Source organism: Neopsephotus bourkii, unplaced genomic scaffold (assembly GCF_033783945.1).
Source record: "Neopsephotus bourkii isolate Nb327-2 ecotype Australia unplaced genomic scaffold, CSIRO-AGI_Nbou_v1 NB_52, whole genome shotgun sequence".
Classification (NCBI taxonomy): Eukaryota; Metazoa; Chordata; class Aves; order Psittaciformes; family Psittacidae; genus Neopsephotus; species Neopsephotus bourkii.
This window is the reverse complement of record NW_026900569.1, coordinates 394,776-412,282: the sequence shown is the minus strand read 5'-3', so window position 1 is coordinate 412,282 and position 17,507 is coordinate 394,776. Positions and strand designations below refer to the sequence as shown.

The 17,507-nt window shown below is 44.5% G+C and overlaps 1 protein-coding gene across 7 annotated transcripts in view; it reads left to right on the top strand.

Moving 5' to 3' along the window:
• The window catches only part of RAPGEF6 (Rap guanine nucleotide exchange factor 6), a 113,527-nt gene that overhangs the window by 48,760 nt on the left and 47,260 nt on the right, over nt 1-17,507 (top strand). Inside the window, exon 1 of one of the 7 annotated variants that reach the window (XM_061347824.1) lies at nt 6,605-7,780. The exons of the other annotated variants lie outside the window; for them this stretch is intronic. Within the exon in view, the coding sequence (XP_061203808.1) occupies nt 7,727-7,780 (54 nt within the window). The 5' untranslated portion in view covers nt 6,605-7,726. Of the gene's footprint in view, nt 1-6,604; nt 7,781-17,507 lie in introns of those variants that run through there. 7 annotated transcript variants of the gene reach the window in all.

Genomic DNA, 17,507 nt, shown 5'->3' with positions numbered 1-17,507 from the left:
TCTTATGCAAACGAGATTGAGAGCGATGAGTGAGGCTTGTGCCCACTGCTCGTGACTGGCTCACGTCGCCCGGGTGGTTGATGATGGAGAGCAGTGCTCTGCACCTGAGAAAGGCACATCAGGCTTTTTGGGGCTGTGAAACCCTTTTGTGTCTGAGTTGCAGTTCTTTGTCAGATCCTTGTTTTTTGGATATGATTGTTTTAGGCTTTTGAAATGACAAACTGAGTGGCTTCTTGTGCAAAGCAGCCAGCAAGCTGGTTCCTGCACGCAGGGAGGTGGTGGCACGTGTGGATCTGTTTTCTTTCCTGTCTTCCATCTGGGCTGTTTCTCTTCAATATGCTGAACTGAAGCGTACCAGCCTGGGTGTATTCTCATTTGTAGCCAGCTCAACCTTTCGCTTAGCTTTAGGCTCATCATTCCTTAGAGAGGAGTGGAAGGGTCATTTTGGGTTTTATCCTGAAGAGTTGGAAGTCTGAGTTGTCGGCTTGAATGTCACCTAACACAGAGGGGCTTCTTTAAAGCACTGTGCTGGTGATGTTTTCAACGTTGAGTTAAAGTGGTACGGAAATCTGTATTGACTCCTGTTCTTGGGAAGCCTTCTGGACCAGGTTAAGGACTGAGAATATCCTGAGCAATGCTTCAGTTACAATTGCCATCAGAAAATGTCAATGCATAAAGCAAGCATTTGGATGCCCTGTTTTCCTTGAAAAACTTGGCATCAAAACCACTGTCTGTACAAGAGAATAGCTAAAAGAATATCTCTGGTTTTGGCATAGAACTGATTGCTATCTAATGACATTTAACAGCATTTGTAATTTTACATTTGATATGTGGAGACTTTCTTAATGGGGATATATTTGACAGATGAAATACTTGAAATAGTTGATTAAATGAAGTCTCTGGCTAAATGGGGCCATGATTAAGGCTCAATTCCTTGTTGATACTTAACTTTGCTCTTGCAAGTCGGAGTTGCTTTCTATTGCTGAGTATTAAAGTTTTTTGTTCTTATATGATGAAGCTTTTAGTTTGAGGTAATGTAGCCACAATGCTGGTATTGTCTTGGTGATTTTTGTTTCCTTTAGGGTTTGGTTAGCAGTTGTGGTTTGTTAGCTTGGAGCGTAGCTACAGCATCTGCCCACCCATTGCTTTATCTGGTAAGATCAGTTTCTTAGGTTGGGTGAGAATAACAGGGCTTGTGCATGTTTTGCCCTCAGTGAAAGGGACCTCAAGTGATGCTGGGGGTATCTAAAGGTGATAAGGGCTGGATCATTCTAGAAGATGAGGAATTTTGGGAATCACTACACTGTGGTGCTTCATCCAGTGTGGAGCTGCTCTAGGGCGGCAAGGTGCTTCCCCAGCATAGCTGTTTTAGGGATCTGTATGTTGTGTTGTGGTCATTGTGTTGTGCTGTGGTCACCCTGATGGTAAACCCCTTGGGAGCACTTCTGCCAGTGCCTTACCCACCTCTTCTTCCCCTCTTCACACTGTTACCAAGCTCAGGCTGTGCTCTGCCTGGCGGGTCCCAGCCTGCATCCAGGCACAGCCGAGATGCTGGCACATGGAGTTAACACCTGAGCACAGGCAAGTCTGGTGGTGGGGACTCCACCCATAGAAAAGCAGTGTGGTTCCTCCAGACGTGGATCTGTTCCTGGAGTAAAAGTGTTAATGAGCTGTCGTGCCTGAGATGATGCTTGTGTCACATATGCTCTTCAGGCTGCATGTCCTGACCACTGATAAATGAGAGTTCACTGCTCAAAACCACCCTTGCTTAGAGAGATATGTGGCAGGAGTCAGATCCCTCCCCCTTTCCTGCTTTCAGGCTTCCAGTTTGGTGTTAGCCCTTGAGGAAAATGACAGAAGAAATATTGGAAGTGGCATTTTAATGATTTTTAACCTCATCTGTGGTGTTAATGTTATTCTCAAGGTCATTTAATCACAGACTTTTTGCTTGAGAGGTGTGCTGGTACCGTATGTTCTAAGTTGAGTCCCAGACTGGTTTGGGTTGGAAGGGACCTTAAGGGTCATCCAGTTCCAACCCCCTCGCATGGGGTTGAACACCTTCTACTTTAATGGTCTCCCACATTAAGTAGTCTTCATCTGCTCATTCTAACTCGAGACACAGGTTTTATACATGAGGGAAGAAGCGTATTTAGTTTGGGCTTTCATACTGAGTTTTGAGGCATGGAAATGAACAGATACGTTGGTGGGCTTTGCAGTTTCCCAGTGTGAAGCTCCAACAGGTCACCGTGTAGGTGGCAGCTGATGAAATTAAGGCCAGGCCAGTGTTAGGCTTGGGCTGGAACTTCAGTTTTGAGACTAGATGGAGGTAACGTTCTGTGGGCAGAATTGAGTGTGTTTGGGAGAGTGTGCTGTGGGCTATTAGAGCCCTATCATCCTTTCGGTACCTCTGGGTGGGTTCCATGCCACAAACCGACCCTGCTGGGTTTGGCATCCCCTCCTGCCCATCACCAAGGATTTCGGGTTGTGTACCTTCCTAAACATCCCCACCCCTCGCCGGAACGAGATGTCAGGAAGGAAGGGAGGAGCGTGAAATGATTCATCTCACTTCAAACCGTAGACATGAACTTCTTGTTTGAGTCTGTGGCAGAGGGGGCTTCCCTTTCTCCCCCCGTGTTGGCGTGGTCCCTGTTTGCCATGCTGATCATGCTGCTGCCCTGCTCTGCAGAGCGAGTGTGCACCAGCAGATCTGCAGGAGAGAGCTGCAATTTGTAAACATATTTAAGGAAGTATTATAAAAACCACATAAATCTGGAGCGCTGCAAATAGGAGGTGACCTTTCCCTGCTTAACACAGCGGCTGAGAAAAGAGGGTTGGGGTAGTGCGAAAGCGGTGGAGAAATTGAATCCATGGTGCCTTTTTTATTGTTCCTTCTGTATTGCTGGTGCTATATTTAGAAGCTTACATCACTTCGGGGATGATGACAGTCTCTGCCCTCCCTCTCCCGCTCCCTCCCGCTCTCCCTCGCTCCCTCCCTTAGGATGTAGTGTGTTTTCCTACTACTTGTGAGCCTTACAGATCTTTGAGTAGGATTTTTCTCCAGCCTGTTAGTAAGTGCTACCGTGGAAAGGCATGTTTGTAAGGATGCGGTCACACCATGGAATGTCACCCTGAAGGGGGAACAGGCGCCGCTTTCCCTGCCTCTGCTTCCCAAAAGGGTCCGGAACAGGGTGGAGAGTTGGAATGTTTTCCTTTTGTTTTTCTTTTCCCCTTTCAACAGGGATTCCCGAGGAGCCCTAACGAGGGGCAAACCCTGCAGTCAAAGTGCAGTGATTCGTTATGATGCTGAAGTCAAATGGAGGAGCGTGCCAGTGACACGGAATGAGCTGTGCCAGCATAGCCAGGGCTGCATCCAGCTCACACTGCAGCTGGCTCTGCCTCCATCCACCCGCCTTTCCCAAAACACTTCAAGCACTCACATACATTGAAATAACCTCTCGATGCAGGTGCCCTTAATGCTGAAATATTTCTGCATTACACTGGCAGTTCCCACTCCCAAAACTGTATTAGAATGAATTATTTTAGCCTGGACCATCTTTGCCCGTGTGTGTGCAGTGACAGATTGCTTTCCACGCAGCTGGGCTCCTTCCCCAGCCCTCATTGTGCGCTCGGAGGCAGGATGCTACCTTCGCTGCTGTGCTCTAAATGGGGGGTATGAAGAAGTGAAGGTACCAGCTCATAGCTGGGTGCTGCAGCAGCAGCAGGGGACAGCATGCCAGTGGTCACAGGGGACAGGGGGACAGACATCCCTGACCCAGGCCCCTCGGCTCGCCGGTGGCTTCTGCCTTTTCAGCTGCGATGGCTTTGAGCTCGGCGCTGTCCTCCCGCCGGCACGGCACAATGGGCTTTTCTCTCCCTGATGGATCAGAAGTCGTGCTGCTTGACAGGTCCTTCGCTGTCAGCCGCGAGGGCTCTGCTTTTGCACAACTTCACTTTGTGGTGTCCTTAAATGAGGCTCTGATCCTGCTGAACGTGCGTTTAAATTATGAAAGGCCTTTCTACCCTTCTAAAAACATCCCATTTTTCAGTGACTTGCTCTTGTTAGGCGATTAGAACATGCAGATTTATTCAACAGTCGGCAGGATTCACATAGCGGTAGGGGAGGATAAAGGGAATGATGTGTAGAGATGTATGGAGTGGTATTTCAAGCATGGAAAGAAATTGTTGTGAAGAAACAAAGACCACCTTTAATTCACAGGCTGTGGACCGTAGGGGTTTTTCCTTAAGATGCTGTGAAAACTTGGAATCTGGCTTAGAAATAAGACTGGTGATTTACTGTCTGCAATTCCCGCCGATCCTGCAGTTCTTCCCAAGTATTGTGATTGCTGTGGAGCAGCCTTTGTGTTAGATTATTTTTTCCTTCCATCTCCCAGTTGCTCCAGTTTTGAGATGTATAAAACCAGCTGATGTATAACAACTCACAGCGTGTGCTGCAGGGAGCTGGGGCTGCAGCCATGCGTGTGTTAAAAACCCAAGCCCTAAAGGGAGCGGCAATGAGTGTGTGTGTGGGGGGGATGCCCCAGAAGCCGGGTGTGGAACTGGGTCAGGTTTTCCCTGTGCTCAGGGCTGGGGCAGAGGCGGCCGCAGCCCCCCGGGACCCGCGGTACTGCCGTTGCTGCTCATTGGCAGGACGGCCGGAGCGATGATGTCATCTCCACTTAAAGGCAAAACTGGGAGGAAATGGGATTTTGTTCCCATTATTGAGCCCGTGTTTACCGTCGTTGTGAAATCCCAGCGTCCCTGCCAGGATCCCCAGTGGGATGGAGCCCGTGCCCGCTGCGGCGGGTTTTAAGTCGCGGGTGGGAGGCGGATGTCTGCTCGGTTAGCCAGGGATGGAGTTGGTGTGCTATCGGTGGGCGTGCAGGCAGGGAGAGGTTTCCTTTAGCTGGGTGGGATTTCTCTTCTCTTTGCTATCAGTTGTGATGACTGTAACACAGGTAACGCTGCCTGAAAGTACTTGAGTGCTCATTGCTGCTGAAGGTTGATCAGTTCGATGTTGAAGATGCTTCTGAATGCAGTTGTGAATGATGAGAAGGGATGCAGTACAGTCACTGCAAGGTGAAGCTGACGTGTCTAGCCTATTGTTCAGTATTGGAGGAACAGGAAAAGAAACAGCTATTTGTATAGCTGCTGTGGTGCATTTTGGAGATCTGAAGTAATTACTTTTAATTAATTAAGTAAGTAATTAGCTTTTAATAAAATAGACTTTGCGTTTGTACATTTTGCAAATGGAGGAATGCAGTTCAAATATTCCTTTAAATACAAAGTAAACCCAGTAATATTTACAATGCATGTGTTACTATTTTCATTATCTGATAGAGGTTAGGTAAATTAAGACATTTAATACCAGTTGTTGTTTTCTTTTAGACAGTTTTAGGAAGGGGGAGGCTGTTTTCTTAGTTAAGGTGCAAGTCCCAGCATCACTTGGCTTATCTGCTGGGAAGAATTCAGCTTCTGGATGACTGCTGAAGGGAGCTGTTGGTTTGAGGTGGGGTGGGGGGGTCCTCTTGGTATAACTTGGCATCACAAATGTGAGAACCTTCGTCCATGTGTCCCTTGGCACAGTAATCGGTAAAAGGGATTTTTGGCTCTCGTAGCCCCTGGGTCACTTTGGAAGCTTTTCTTCTGTACAGGAGGTTGTGGCTATCAGTCATAGTTTTGTCTTGGAGAATCACCCTCAAGTCTGATGCAAACCGGGAATAATGAGATATATGGTGATGAAGATGCTTTCCAAAGAAAGGAAGAGAGAAGCAGTGAGTGCCCTTCTTGTAGCTGAAGTAAATGATCCAGAGTCCTAGATAATGGCTTTCACAGAGCCAGCAGCCCAGGTCCCCTCCCTCTTCCATGCTTTCCTCCCTCCTTGCACAGTAGCAGAAGTCATTTGCCTTCTAGGAATGGAAAGCACGGCGGCAGCCCCAGCTCCAAGGTGTGGGATCTCATAGGTGCTTCCTGGGAGCAGCTCTCCAGCAGGCTGGGCTGCCTTCCAAGCACGGAGCTGCTTGCAAATATTGCAGCTTTTAGCAGCAAGGAGAAATGATCAATCTCAACTGACTACAGCAGAATTAAGGCGGTTTGGGTTAGAATTGGTCTTAATTGAGGGGAAAAAAAACCCCAACCCACCCACTGAAACTTTTTAACGTGGCTTCAAAACCATTAAAATACTGAGAATTATAAATGTCACCTTCCAATAAGAAATTTAGTTCTCATTCCAGACAGAAATCTCCTTGTGAGTATATAGGATGGGATAAAAACCTTGAGCCTGTGGTATGACATACATACATGAAAGCAGGAATTGTTTTGTTGTGAGCTGATGCTGGGTGTATCTGTATGTGCATGCATGCGAACGGCTGCAGGTACTTATTGTACTTATTTCTAAATCTGGAGGCAGGGATGAGGAATAATCCACATAAATACTGTGGAAAGTGTTAATAGATGCATGTGGTTCATTTAAAAAATGATTTTGAGAAGGAAACGTATTGAGAGTTCCAACATATGCATGAATAGATCATAAAAGGATATAAAATGCAATGCAGGGGGGTTTGCTGAGCAGTTGCTGTACCGATCTGTGTGTTTATATCAGGTCAATAAAGATGCTCTGTTGGCTGCATCTGCAGCTCCAGTAGCCAATTGATCTAATGCAGTTTCTAAAGGCTTTCTATACAGGTGATGTCATCCTTTTAGCTCCGTTCCCCTCCCACTCTCTTTCCTCCTTATTAGATATTTCATCTTGCTGCGGAGCATCCAATCGATGGGAGCTTCTCCTGAGGGAGCTGCTGAGAAGCAAGCAAAGATAGTAGGAATTAGGACTCCAGCAGTCAGGCTTGCTGTAGCCATGGATGTACTGTTTTGTTGTGCGTTACAGAGATGTTTTAATTGGAAAAGCTAGGCGTGGATTAACCGTGGGGTCCGACTGATGCATTAGAATACTGAGCAACACTGCAGAGTTGTAAACTGCATTAAAACAAGAGGAGGAAAGGGGGGGGGGAGCAAAAGAGAAAAGGGTTTGTATTGCAGAGGCTTTAATACATTCCACAGAGCAAACCTGTTAGAGCATAAATATTGGAGCTACAATCTGGACACTAACTGATTTTTTGCACTTATGATGGACAAGAGTGTAAAGAAGAAACTTTAATACCCAGGCTGTGGGATTCCTGGATCGCCTGAGATGCTGAAGAACCCGTGCAGGATTTCAGCTACAATATGAATGTGAAGTTCCCGAAAAGTGGACCCGAAGATAAGCCACTTGTCAATGCATTTGAGTGAAGAGAAAAAAGGGAATTTGAAGAATTCATATCTCACCTTTCAATGCATTGTTGCTTTAACCTGCAGTTCTAATCCATTTCAGCATTAATTCCATTTTAGCAGCACTTTTCGGGTGCATGCCTCTTGCCTGGGGGAACGGATGGCTATTTGTATTTGAAAAGCCAGGAAACATTTTGATTTCAATTTCTGTGCTTGTTATAACTGGAACATTTTCATAGGGCTTGCTGCTGCTGCTAACTCACTGCGATACTGAAAACTCCTCAGCTATAGTGGAAGCTGTAATCGAATTCAGTGTGAAATTCAAGCCTGAGAAGTTGCATACATGTATGTTTGCTGCTTTGGTTTATGATTGTTACAGAGGATCCAGAAGGGATTTTGCTCAATATTTTCCTTCCGTGGCTTTTATTTGAGGAAAGAAACTTTTTCCCCCTCCCCAGCCTAAGAAATGGCTTTTCTTGTTCGATGTTACGCCAACTGCCTGCAACCGTGGGCCTCCAAAGTAAGTAAGATTTTGTCTGTGCTGCATTCCTCTGCCATGTATTGACAACCGTGGTGCTGTTTGAATGTTCCCTTCTCCTCCGAGCGGCACGCGGGGGTTTGAGATGCCAGACTCTGCATGGGCTCTTCTGATGGAATCCTTTCCAAACAGAAAGGGGGGACCTTGAAATCTCGGGGTTTGTTTTAGGTACCAATAGCTTACAAATGAACAGGAGCCATGAAAAAGATGCTGCTTCCTTATGAAATGTGTAAAGCTTGCTTTTTAGTCTAGAAATATGAAGCAAGTGTTACTGAAGTGTGGCATTTTTGTGACTGCTTGATTTTTGCTAACTTGGAAATATTGCTGTGCAAACCCACTGATGCTCTAATTCCCAAGCTGTGTGAAACTGTCCTGCTTGTTCCCTTTGTGCAGCACTGTGGAACTGGTTAATTATTTAGCTGAACTATGTAATTGCAATTAGCTTTAAAGGACACAAGTAATTGTGTGTGTCTGAAGATGCAGTGTTTTTGTGAGACTGGGGAGGGAAGGGTGTTCCTCTTAAAGGAGGTAATGAAATCTAGAACATTCGGGCAAAGTCACCTATTGAGATAAAAGCCTTTAAAAACTGTTTGTCAGACTCTCACTATTTGGTTTGCTCAGTCAGGAAATCAGCTGAGTTGCTGGTATTTTATTAATGCTACTGCTAAGAAGCAGGCACCAAAGACGTGGGAATTGGCTTTCAAACCGGAGGCCAGGCGTGTATTCTGTATTATTTATTACTCTTTTGTATTTATATTGCAGTTTATGCAGGCAAGAATAAAGGTTGTGCAACTTCCTTGCATGTGAAGCCAGCAGGGTCTGATGGCAGTGGGCACAATCCCCGTGCTCTTGACATCATGAGATGCAGCATTGACTTTGGAGCAAGAAATTTGCTCTTGACTTTGCTCCCAAAAAGTTTAGAGCCTAAGTGATATAGTGTGGGGAGGGACAGAGCTGGGTGTGCAGTCTCTGTGCAGGATGGTTCTCCCTGTTGGGTTATGGCTGATCAGTAAATGGAAGCTCACAGTGCGTAAGGGTTAAAGTGCTGGGCTTTAGGGTTTCCATGTGCAGTTGCCAAAGTCAATGTGTGAGCATGCAGGCTTACGTGTTGGTGAATTTTGGCTGTTTCATGTGTGCTGAGTCCACCCCATCCTGCAGTGAAGGAGCTGCTGGTGCTCAGCTGCCTTGAGGGGTAGATGGGCTCCGTCTGCTCATCTCGGGTAATTGCATCTCCTCACCTTGGAGTTCCTGCTGGCAGAGGTTGGCCTGACTGTATCATCATCATGTCTCAAGTAGACTCTTCTGCTGCTTTCCCTTCCTGCTCTGTAGACATTACGTATGAAAGGATGGGTTTACTTAAGCTCGGCTTAGCCGCACCACCCTTATTAAGGAGGTCTGAAAGTGTCATTGCTTAAAAAATGGGAATGCTTAGTCACGTTGGTGCTTCAGCTGAGCTTGCTCCTTCCCCCTAGAGTTTGGGCCCAAGTGAGAAACCACAAAAAAGAAACCCTATGCTCAAATGGGGCTTTGGTAAAGTAATGATGTAAAATATGATAGAGGTTTTTGTCCCCCTTTGTCGGCTCTGGGGATGGTACCCAGTGGATTGCTGCCATGCCAGTCAAGCCATTTGTTCGCCCATTTACTATTCATAGATACAATGGTATAAGTATTGGGGATGGGGAGGTTTGGGTTTTCTTTCCTTTTTTTAATGGCTGATGAAAATTGGTGTAACTGGGTTTCCATTCCAATCCATAGCTAAAAGTTCTTTATCTTTAAAACCCCAAAAGCACCTTTAGTCCCCTTCTGCAAAACCCACAAAGACCCCAAAGCTCCCACAACCCCCCCCAAACTTTTAAACTGAGCATTTCATGATGTTCTGCAATGCTGGAGAGAACTGTGTGAAGGATTAAGCACATTGATGATGAGCTGAGCTATGTCTGAGTTTGTTCCATTATGTTTGATCTGAGCTTTGTACCACAGATCCATTTCTGATGGGTGCTTATAATAATACATAATCATAGCAAAGTAACTGATGTCAGATTTCTAAATGTGCAGCTTCATAACTTCTAACTTGAAAATGTCAGGTATTTATGGTACTGTTTTGAAACTAGAACTGTTTCTTGCCACAGAACAGTGAACATCTGATTTATCATTTGCTTTCTCAGTGCTTAAATTAATAATTCCTTACATTTCTGTAGATGTCTATCCCAGAACCTTTTTCATTAGTTGCCTTTAAACTGGTATGGGACAATAGTCTGAAAATGGGCTCTTGACTCAGTTGTAATTAGAGCTGTTCTGAGCATGATGGTGTAATGATACCTCGATTCAATCAGAGCAAAATGAAGTCATGTTTCATATGACTAATCAGACAGGTAAGCTTTGGTCAAGGTGTCTGAAGGGAAGTACTGCTGAAGCTTAACCTTGACCTGAGGAGGCTGATTTGTGTGGCTGTGGAGTGACCTGCAGCAGCAGCTTTAGGAGCTCTGGAAGATGCTCCCTGAGTAGAAGGGGTGTCTGCACTGGATTGCATTGTGCACACATCTCCCAGAGACTCTGTTGCTTTTGGCTTCCATGAGCAAAAGGGACAGAACAGACTTCAGTAATCAGTGCCATCTGTTTTCCTGCCTAAAGAGCTACTAAAAGGAGGATAAGCTGAGAGAGCTGTGAGCGTTGTGTATGAACCTTTCAGCCCTTCCAGACAGGTTCTTGTAGAGGTTGCTCAAAGCCATGCTGATACTTGGAAACATGTCCAGGAGAGGTCACACCATCTCCTTTACAGGGAGATGATGGTTGTTCCTCCATCAGTTTTGCCTGGAGGTACCAGTGGCAGGGGCAGAATGGCACATGAGGATGGTCTTTGCCCCAGAGACCGTACACCTTCTGGAATGCTTGACATTGGGAGATGAGACGAATCATAGAATAGTTAGGGTTGGAAAGGACCTTAAGACCAGATAGATAGATACAGGCAGCTTGAAGTAAACCTAGTGAGTATGATAAGTAGCAAGGATTGTGACAAACAGCAATCAAAGCGGTCCCAGCTGTCAAACCACTGTGTCTGTGGAGTAAAATGAAGCAAGGTGAAGGATCTTTGCATCAGACTGGTGGAGGTCTGCTTCCAGGGCTGGTTGTATTCACCAGGACATGAGGCATTCAGTTTACACTCAGTTCTTCGGATTCTAGTGCAGTATTTTAAAGCAGAAAATGTAAATAATTCAGATGTATCTCAGCAAGGTGCTGATCGTCTCTGGAATTCTGATCATAACTTTCTCAGTGTCTGTTAAATTATCTGTAATGCACTTTGTGCTATTAGATTCTTAACCGGAGATGCGTTATGAAGTCATTGGAAAGAGAGCTCTAAACTTAACGATTCAGATGTATATGGTTCTTCTGTAATAGAAATTTTATGCACAGCCTAACAATTTTCCAAGCCCAGACTGCATACACAGCTACCCTGTTTGTGTAGCAGGAGGGCCTGATGGGGAAAATAGGGAGTGATTGGATAATGGATCTACAGAGGATATTTAAAAAGGGATGCTTTTTGAGATAATGTGCTTTTTATAGAAAATAAGGGTTTTTGAATTAACATCTAAGCTTCTCAAATGTTTTTTTCCTGAAGGAAAACAGTTTCATTCAAGATCCCAGGTGCATGTTAAACTTGTCTTATGACAGTAGACAGTAATTTATTTCCTCTAGGCTTTAGTGGCGTTCTTCTCTCTGTTCTTTAGAGAAAATCTAATAATGCGAAGCATAATAACAAGATGCATTTGCTCTGTGAAAGTTTGTTTGGGCTAGAGCAGAAGACTTGGAGTCATTTTTCAGTCCCTTTCCTATTCCTGCTCCCCTATCACAGGCTTGTGATGCAGGTTTTAGTTATCCGTAAGTAAAATCAGTGTAACATCATCTGATTCCAAAGGGCATCGATTTGATCTCCAAGATCTTGAGTTGAAACCTTCATGCAGTTAAGGATTATTTTCAGCTCCTCAGAAGAAAAGCAGAGCTTGGATAGTGTGTCCTTGATTTGATTCCGTGTCATCCTTGTCTTTGCTAATGCACTTAGGGTGGAAAGTAGCCCCGGTAGGATGAATTTTAAATGTTTTCAGTACAAATAGAATTAACTGATTCTTTTCTCAGTCAATTTTGACGGCGTCTGTTGTCCTCTTGGCCTTGCCTCTCTCTCCAGCCTTTCCTAGTCCATACCTGTGACTTCCAGCCCAGCACCCCATCGTCACCCAGAGCACGACCTGTGGGTGCTCCTCAACCCAAGTGTTCAAGTCCATGTGCAGACACAGGCAGCGGGCGATTACCCCATGAGCTCCTCTCTTCTGGTTCCTGGTGGTTCTCTTCCCTCCTACGAACTTCAGTGGCATGGTTTAGCCATCTACAGAGCTTTAGGAGTTTCAGCCAGCTCCTCAAGAGTATTTACGAACTCTCCTATTCTGTATTTTCTGATCTTTCCCCCTTCATTCCCTGCACAGGATTGCATCGTTTCTCCTTCATACTGGTTTTTAGGAGCAATGCCTCTTGTTACTCAGTACCCTGATCCCTGCGCATTTGAAGAGTGAGTGCTTGGATTGATGAATGATTTCCTTACAATTAATTAAAAGTTAAACTCTTTTCTAAACCAACTCTTTTCTAAACCAACTTCCATAAAACTTTTTAAATGCACTTTTTGCTTGATAGTTTAAGATAAAAATGGCTTAATACGAGCTGTGTGGCCATTTACTCTGGAAAAGCTGGATTTTCTTGTACTCGGGTACGTTAAGTTAAATGCAAGTACACATTGTACTGGTTTTCAACAGAAAAAGCCTTTTCCTGAAGTATTGTTTTTTTTATCAGAAATTGGCTCTTGAGATGCAAATAACTACCTATCTTGAGTTCCTTGAGTTCCTCTTAGACTTTGTTTGTTTTATACCTGCTTAGTTACAGTTCTGCTCACAGCTACAGCCCAGCTCAGAACCACCTTGCTTTGCTCCTCTCACTTCCACGAATGCATTTCTTTCTGAATACAGAAGGAAAACATAGATGGAAGATTGGTGTTCCTTTGGCTTTTTTTCATGAGGTCCCCGTTCTACAGCATTGAGCTGTGAGGGAACGTGCTGCTCACAGCATTCGTGTCCATGCATCCTCACAGCCCTGTGAGCTGCATCCAGGAGCCGATTGCCACTTGCATGTCATTCCAGTGAAGTGAGGTTGTAGCAGCCTGAGGATGTGTGAAGAGGAACCATCATCACTGCTGCATTTTACCAATCAGTGTATATAAGGGGTTATAAATTATTCATCTGAGATGAAACGTGATGCAGGTTTGGCATATCTGTGCCCTGCGGACCTGTCTCAGGATGAGAGGGAGCTCCCCGCATGTCACACTGCTGCTGCCTGCGTGGTGCTGGAGTTGTAACGGCTTCTGTAAGGAGCTGAAGTTCTACAAGTCACAGCAGCACTTGCTGCTGCCACAGTTTGTTTTCTACTGCGGTTATTTAGACAAGGCTCTTTTTAGTCTTGCACTGTATTAGTTTTCAGTAATATCTGAACTCTGCCATTGCACGTAAGCCTATTTGAACATTCCTGTTACATTTTCATAATAACAAAGTGCAATTCTTGACACTTTGAAAGTGTTGTGCTAGGAATGGACCAGAGGTCATAGAATCACAAACTGGTTTGTATTGGAAAGGACCTTAGAGCTCACCCAGTTCCAGCCCCCTGCCATGGGCAGGGACACCTTCCACTGTTGCTCTGTATTAACTGATGGTTGTAAAGCAAAAAAGAGGCAACTTAGGGTTTCCATGTTGGATATTCCCAGTATTACGAGCTCTCATCAATACTGGTATGTCTTTTTGCAGGTGAATTTTCAATGCCCCTACCCTTCTTCTCCGAAGCCCAGATGCTTGCGTGTCAGACTCTTAACGTTATCGTGAGTTGAGGCATAGCAGTAATCTATAATTTAGACATACGAAAACCAAATTAAAATTGCATTGCAGGCATGGTTTAAGGCGACACCAGAATTTAGTTGGAGATTTTGTCCTCATGTCACCTTATTGTAACTAAGGAAACGTAATACTTGAGAGGGTTTTATTTTCTCCGCGCTGTAGGAGCCGTGAAGACCAAGAAGCTCTCGGCTGCCAGAGGCATAGAAAAGCCTCTGGGGGTTTTTATTTCTTTAGATGTTTTTTTGTTCAGTTTTGGTTGGTTGGTTTGGGGTTTTTTTTTGTAAGCCTGGGGTTATTTTAAGAAGGCTCCAAGGGTTTCCAGGGCACTGCGAGGCTGTTGTGAATGGTATCAACTTGGTCATTATTTCGTTGAGCTTTGTGTCTATAGTACTGATAATGACTGGAGTGTGTATGTACTGTAGCTAATGAATCGAAACAAGTTTTGACATAAATATTGTCAGTGAGCCCATCTTTTGTATGTTTTAGAAAGGAAAACGATCTGAAGTTGGTATAATTGGAGAGGCACCAGTTTTGTTTGCATGATGTTGTTGAAGGCTCCAGGATTTTGTCTGATCCTGGTGGGAAAACAGCTGATCCATCAGTTGGCTTTCAAAACAAAAGGACATCTTTGCTGCTCTTTAAAAATCTGAAGAAATCTTTTGTGCCACTGGTGGAACATCTGTGGTCTTGAAGGAGGAAATGGGTTTGTTTGCATTAAGTTAGCTGAGGACTGATGTCAGCATCGCTAATTCAGCTGGGCTCGTCTTACCCTCTCAGTGGATACCAAAGTGGCCTCTTTCTGTATCTCAGAGGAGCAACTTTCTCCTCTCCCATTAACACAGCTCTAAGTGTATTTTAAACTGGAGCAGAATGTGAAAGGGGAACGTAAACCAGAGTGAATTTATATCAGTCCTTGGGAAAAAAGGCTAATGAAAATTCAGCAAAATGACTTCAGAGAACTCCAGTTGGTTTTGGTGGTTTCTCATTATTTTGCTAGCAGGGTATGAGAGATGATTAAAACAATTCCCTTACTGATGCCAAGGAAAAACATCTGAGAGGTGGGGGTTTTTCTTTTCATTGTTTTGTCTTAGGTGGAAATGAGTGGGATGTATGAGAGCAAAATCAGGGATGCAGAAAGGTCTGCTTGGTGAGAGACTGACTGTTTCAGGGGGAGTGAGCATCACTGCTGATTCCAGTGGGGTGAAGAAAGAAAAGATAGAGCTAATTAAAGAAATCAGTTATGTTCTGAAAATGCACAAGCTGATGGTGGACACTCAGGCACATAGTGAGACCATCCAAACAGCTGGATGCTGTAATGCCATTGAAAGGAAAAGTATGTGGAAGTAGAGCCAGCAGCGTCCTATCTACTTTGGCCATGCTGCCTGGGATGGGCTCCAAAAGGCCAGGACTGCTATGGTGCAATGCATTTGGGTGCTTGCTGGTGTCTTGAGATAAGGTGTCCATGAAAGAGCCATGTAGGAAACCCATCCCACCCTCCAGCTCCTCAGACAAGGCTTCCTCTGCTGTGGTAGGGGTTTGGAGCTTGTGACTTAAGCAGAAAAACGCTCATCATCTCTGAACCCTCCAAATAATTCAGCTTCCCATGTCTGGGTGAGGAATCGTGCATTCAGGGGTATCAAAAAGAAAATGGCATGTAAAGGGAATGGAAGGATGTAGTCACTGACGAGAGCTCTATGACTTTAAGCTCTACGATCAAGCAGTCTTTTTAGTTGGGCATTATAATGTAAGTTTTAAAGCTGAAGGCAAACATGCTTTTTTTTAACTGGCTCTTTGTTATGGTCTAGACTTTCTGTATTGTCTGGGAGAGGAAAATTGCTGCCCTTAAACCACTTGGGTGCAAGGGAGACTGAGGCGGGAGCGTTTCCTAAAGCTCTGAGGTTCCCAAGTGTCATCACAGTTCACTCCCCAAGGGTGTTTTAATGGGTTCCAGCTTAAACCAGTGAAAAGCTCTTAATGGAAAACCTCAAGCAATAAACAAAATAATAAATACACGTGCCTTAAAAGTGGGATAGTTGGGCTTGGAGCTGAGAGCTGGCTTTAGGGGTGGGAGGGTTGGTTGGTGTAGCAGCGCGTGGTGGGTTTTATGGTGACCCAGCAGTCGTACGAGTGCTTCATGGAAAGAAACCCAGTGGTGTTTCTGAATATTGCTCTTGCTGGCAACATTTCAGGGAGCTTCAGAAAAGCAAATAAGGTATAAGGTTACTGACAATCTGTAAAACCAAGGACAGAAAATTTGCTTACACAGCCTATAAAAGGACACACTGTTCCCTCGGAGGCCGATGCTTTTCCTGTGTCCAGACTACATTGATCGGTTGTGAATATCCTTACAGGGACCTAGGAAAACTGATGGAAAACTTTGCTATCAAGGAGTATCAAATAAAGAATGAGGTGAAACTTTTGCTTCCTTATTGCCTGTTTTCCATCCATTAATTTGGATTTGTAATGGACACCATACACCAGGAGAGCCGTGTGGACTGTGATTCCAGTAGTAATTTGGCTTTTGATGATGAGTCCTTTGGCTGCTGCCCTCATTGCAGGATGTTTCTGAATGTGTTTATTAAACATGCCATTTGTTGCAGGTTAAATCGCAATGGTGAAGCTTCTTTTACATGTGGAAAAAGATAATTCATGTGTCTTGTGTCCATCTGTCAAGACTATTTTGCAGATTCATGTTGTCTGTATCTTTTCAGCATGTGTTTTTTTGGTTATTCAAACTGTACCAGGAAGCACTGATACTTGCCTTCAAAACTTGTGGCAAAAAGGCACACATGTGGCTTTTCCATAGGGATATTGGTAAATCCAAAAGTAAGTAATCTAGGAAGGAATGAGGAATAGAAAGACAAAGCTCTCGGGACTCTCTCTCCATGGCATTAATTCACTTATGACTTCTGTGGTTGCTTTTCTCTCTCTGTAAACTGTGCAGTGATCTTTCTATAGCCTTAACTTGTATTAAAACCTTCCTAGGGAGCACATAAAGGGAAGCTGTCCTCAAGCTAACAATCACTTCTAGTGTGCTTCTCAAAAAGAGTTGATTCAAGAGTTGGTCATCTCGTCAAAGCTCACGGAATTTGCTCTCTTGTACAGGGCATTACAATCTTAAAAACCTGTTATACCAAAATTAGCTTTTAATTGAATTCCCAAGTACTCTGTGTGACTTCACTGCTGAGAGTAAATGGGCTTTACGTAGGAAGTAAATATCACTGCAGACGCACTCTGCTTGGGCCTGTAGAAGTGGTCTGTTAGCGTGCGAGATACACCATGTATTGGAATTTATACTCCAATTAACTTCAGAATTCTGGAATAAGACTTGGAGGAAGTTGGCAAATCACTTCTTGTACAGCATGTGTTGCCATAGGTATAGATAGAAATACTACTGCAAGGCTAAAATAAGTTAGCTGGGAAATCTCTGTTCACACTCGTGTCCCAGTAGCATGGCAAATCTTGTCCTGCCTGCATCTTCAGTTATCAGACATCTCAAGTGGGGTGGCTTGAAAATTGAATAGTTTCAGGTGAGATCAAGTGAGATGTGGTTCAGAAGTGATGTGTAGAAGTTACGGTTTAAAATGGCAAGTAAATAGTTTATTTCTGTGTTGAGTGTTCACCAGAATTTCATGGCTGTTTGGGGTTTTCCTATCTGTGGCTGCTGGGGCACACAACTAGCTAGAAGATAGGGCAGATACATAAGCCTGTGTCTGAAAGCCTCTAAGGTGGACACAGGTGAGCACTGTGATTTTGAACTTGTTTCCCAACATGTAATTTTTCAA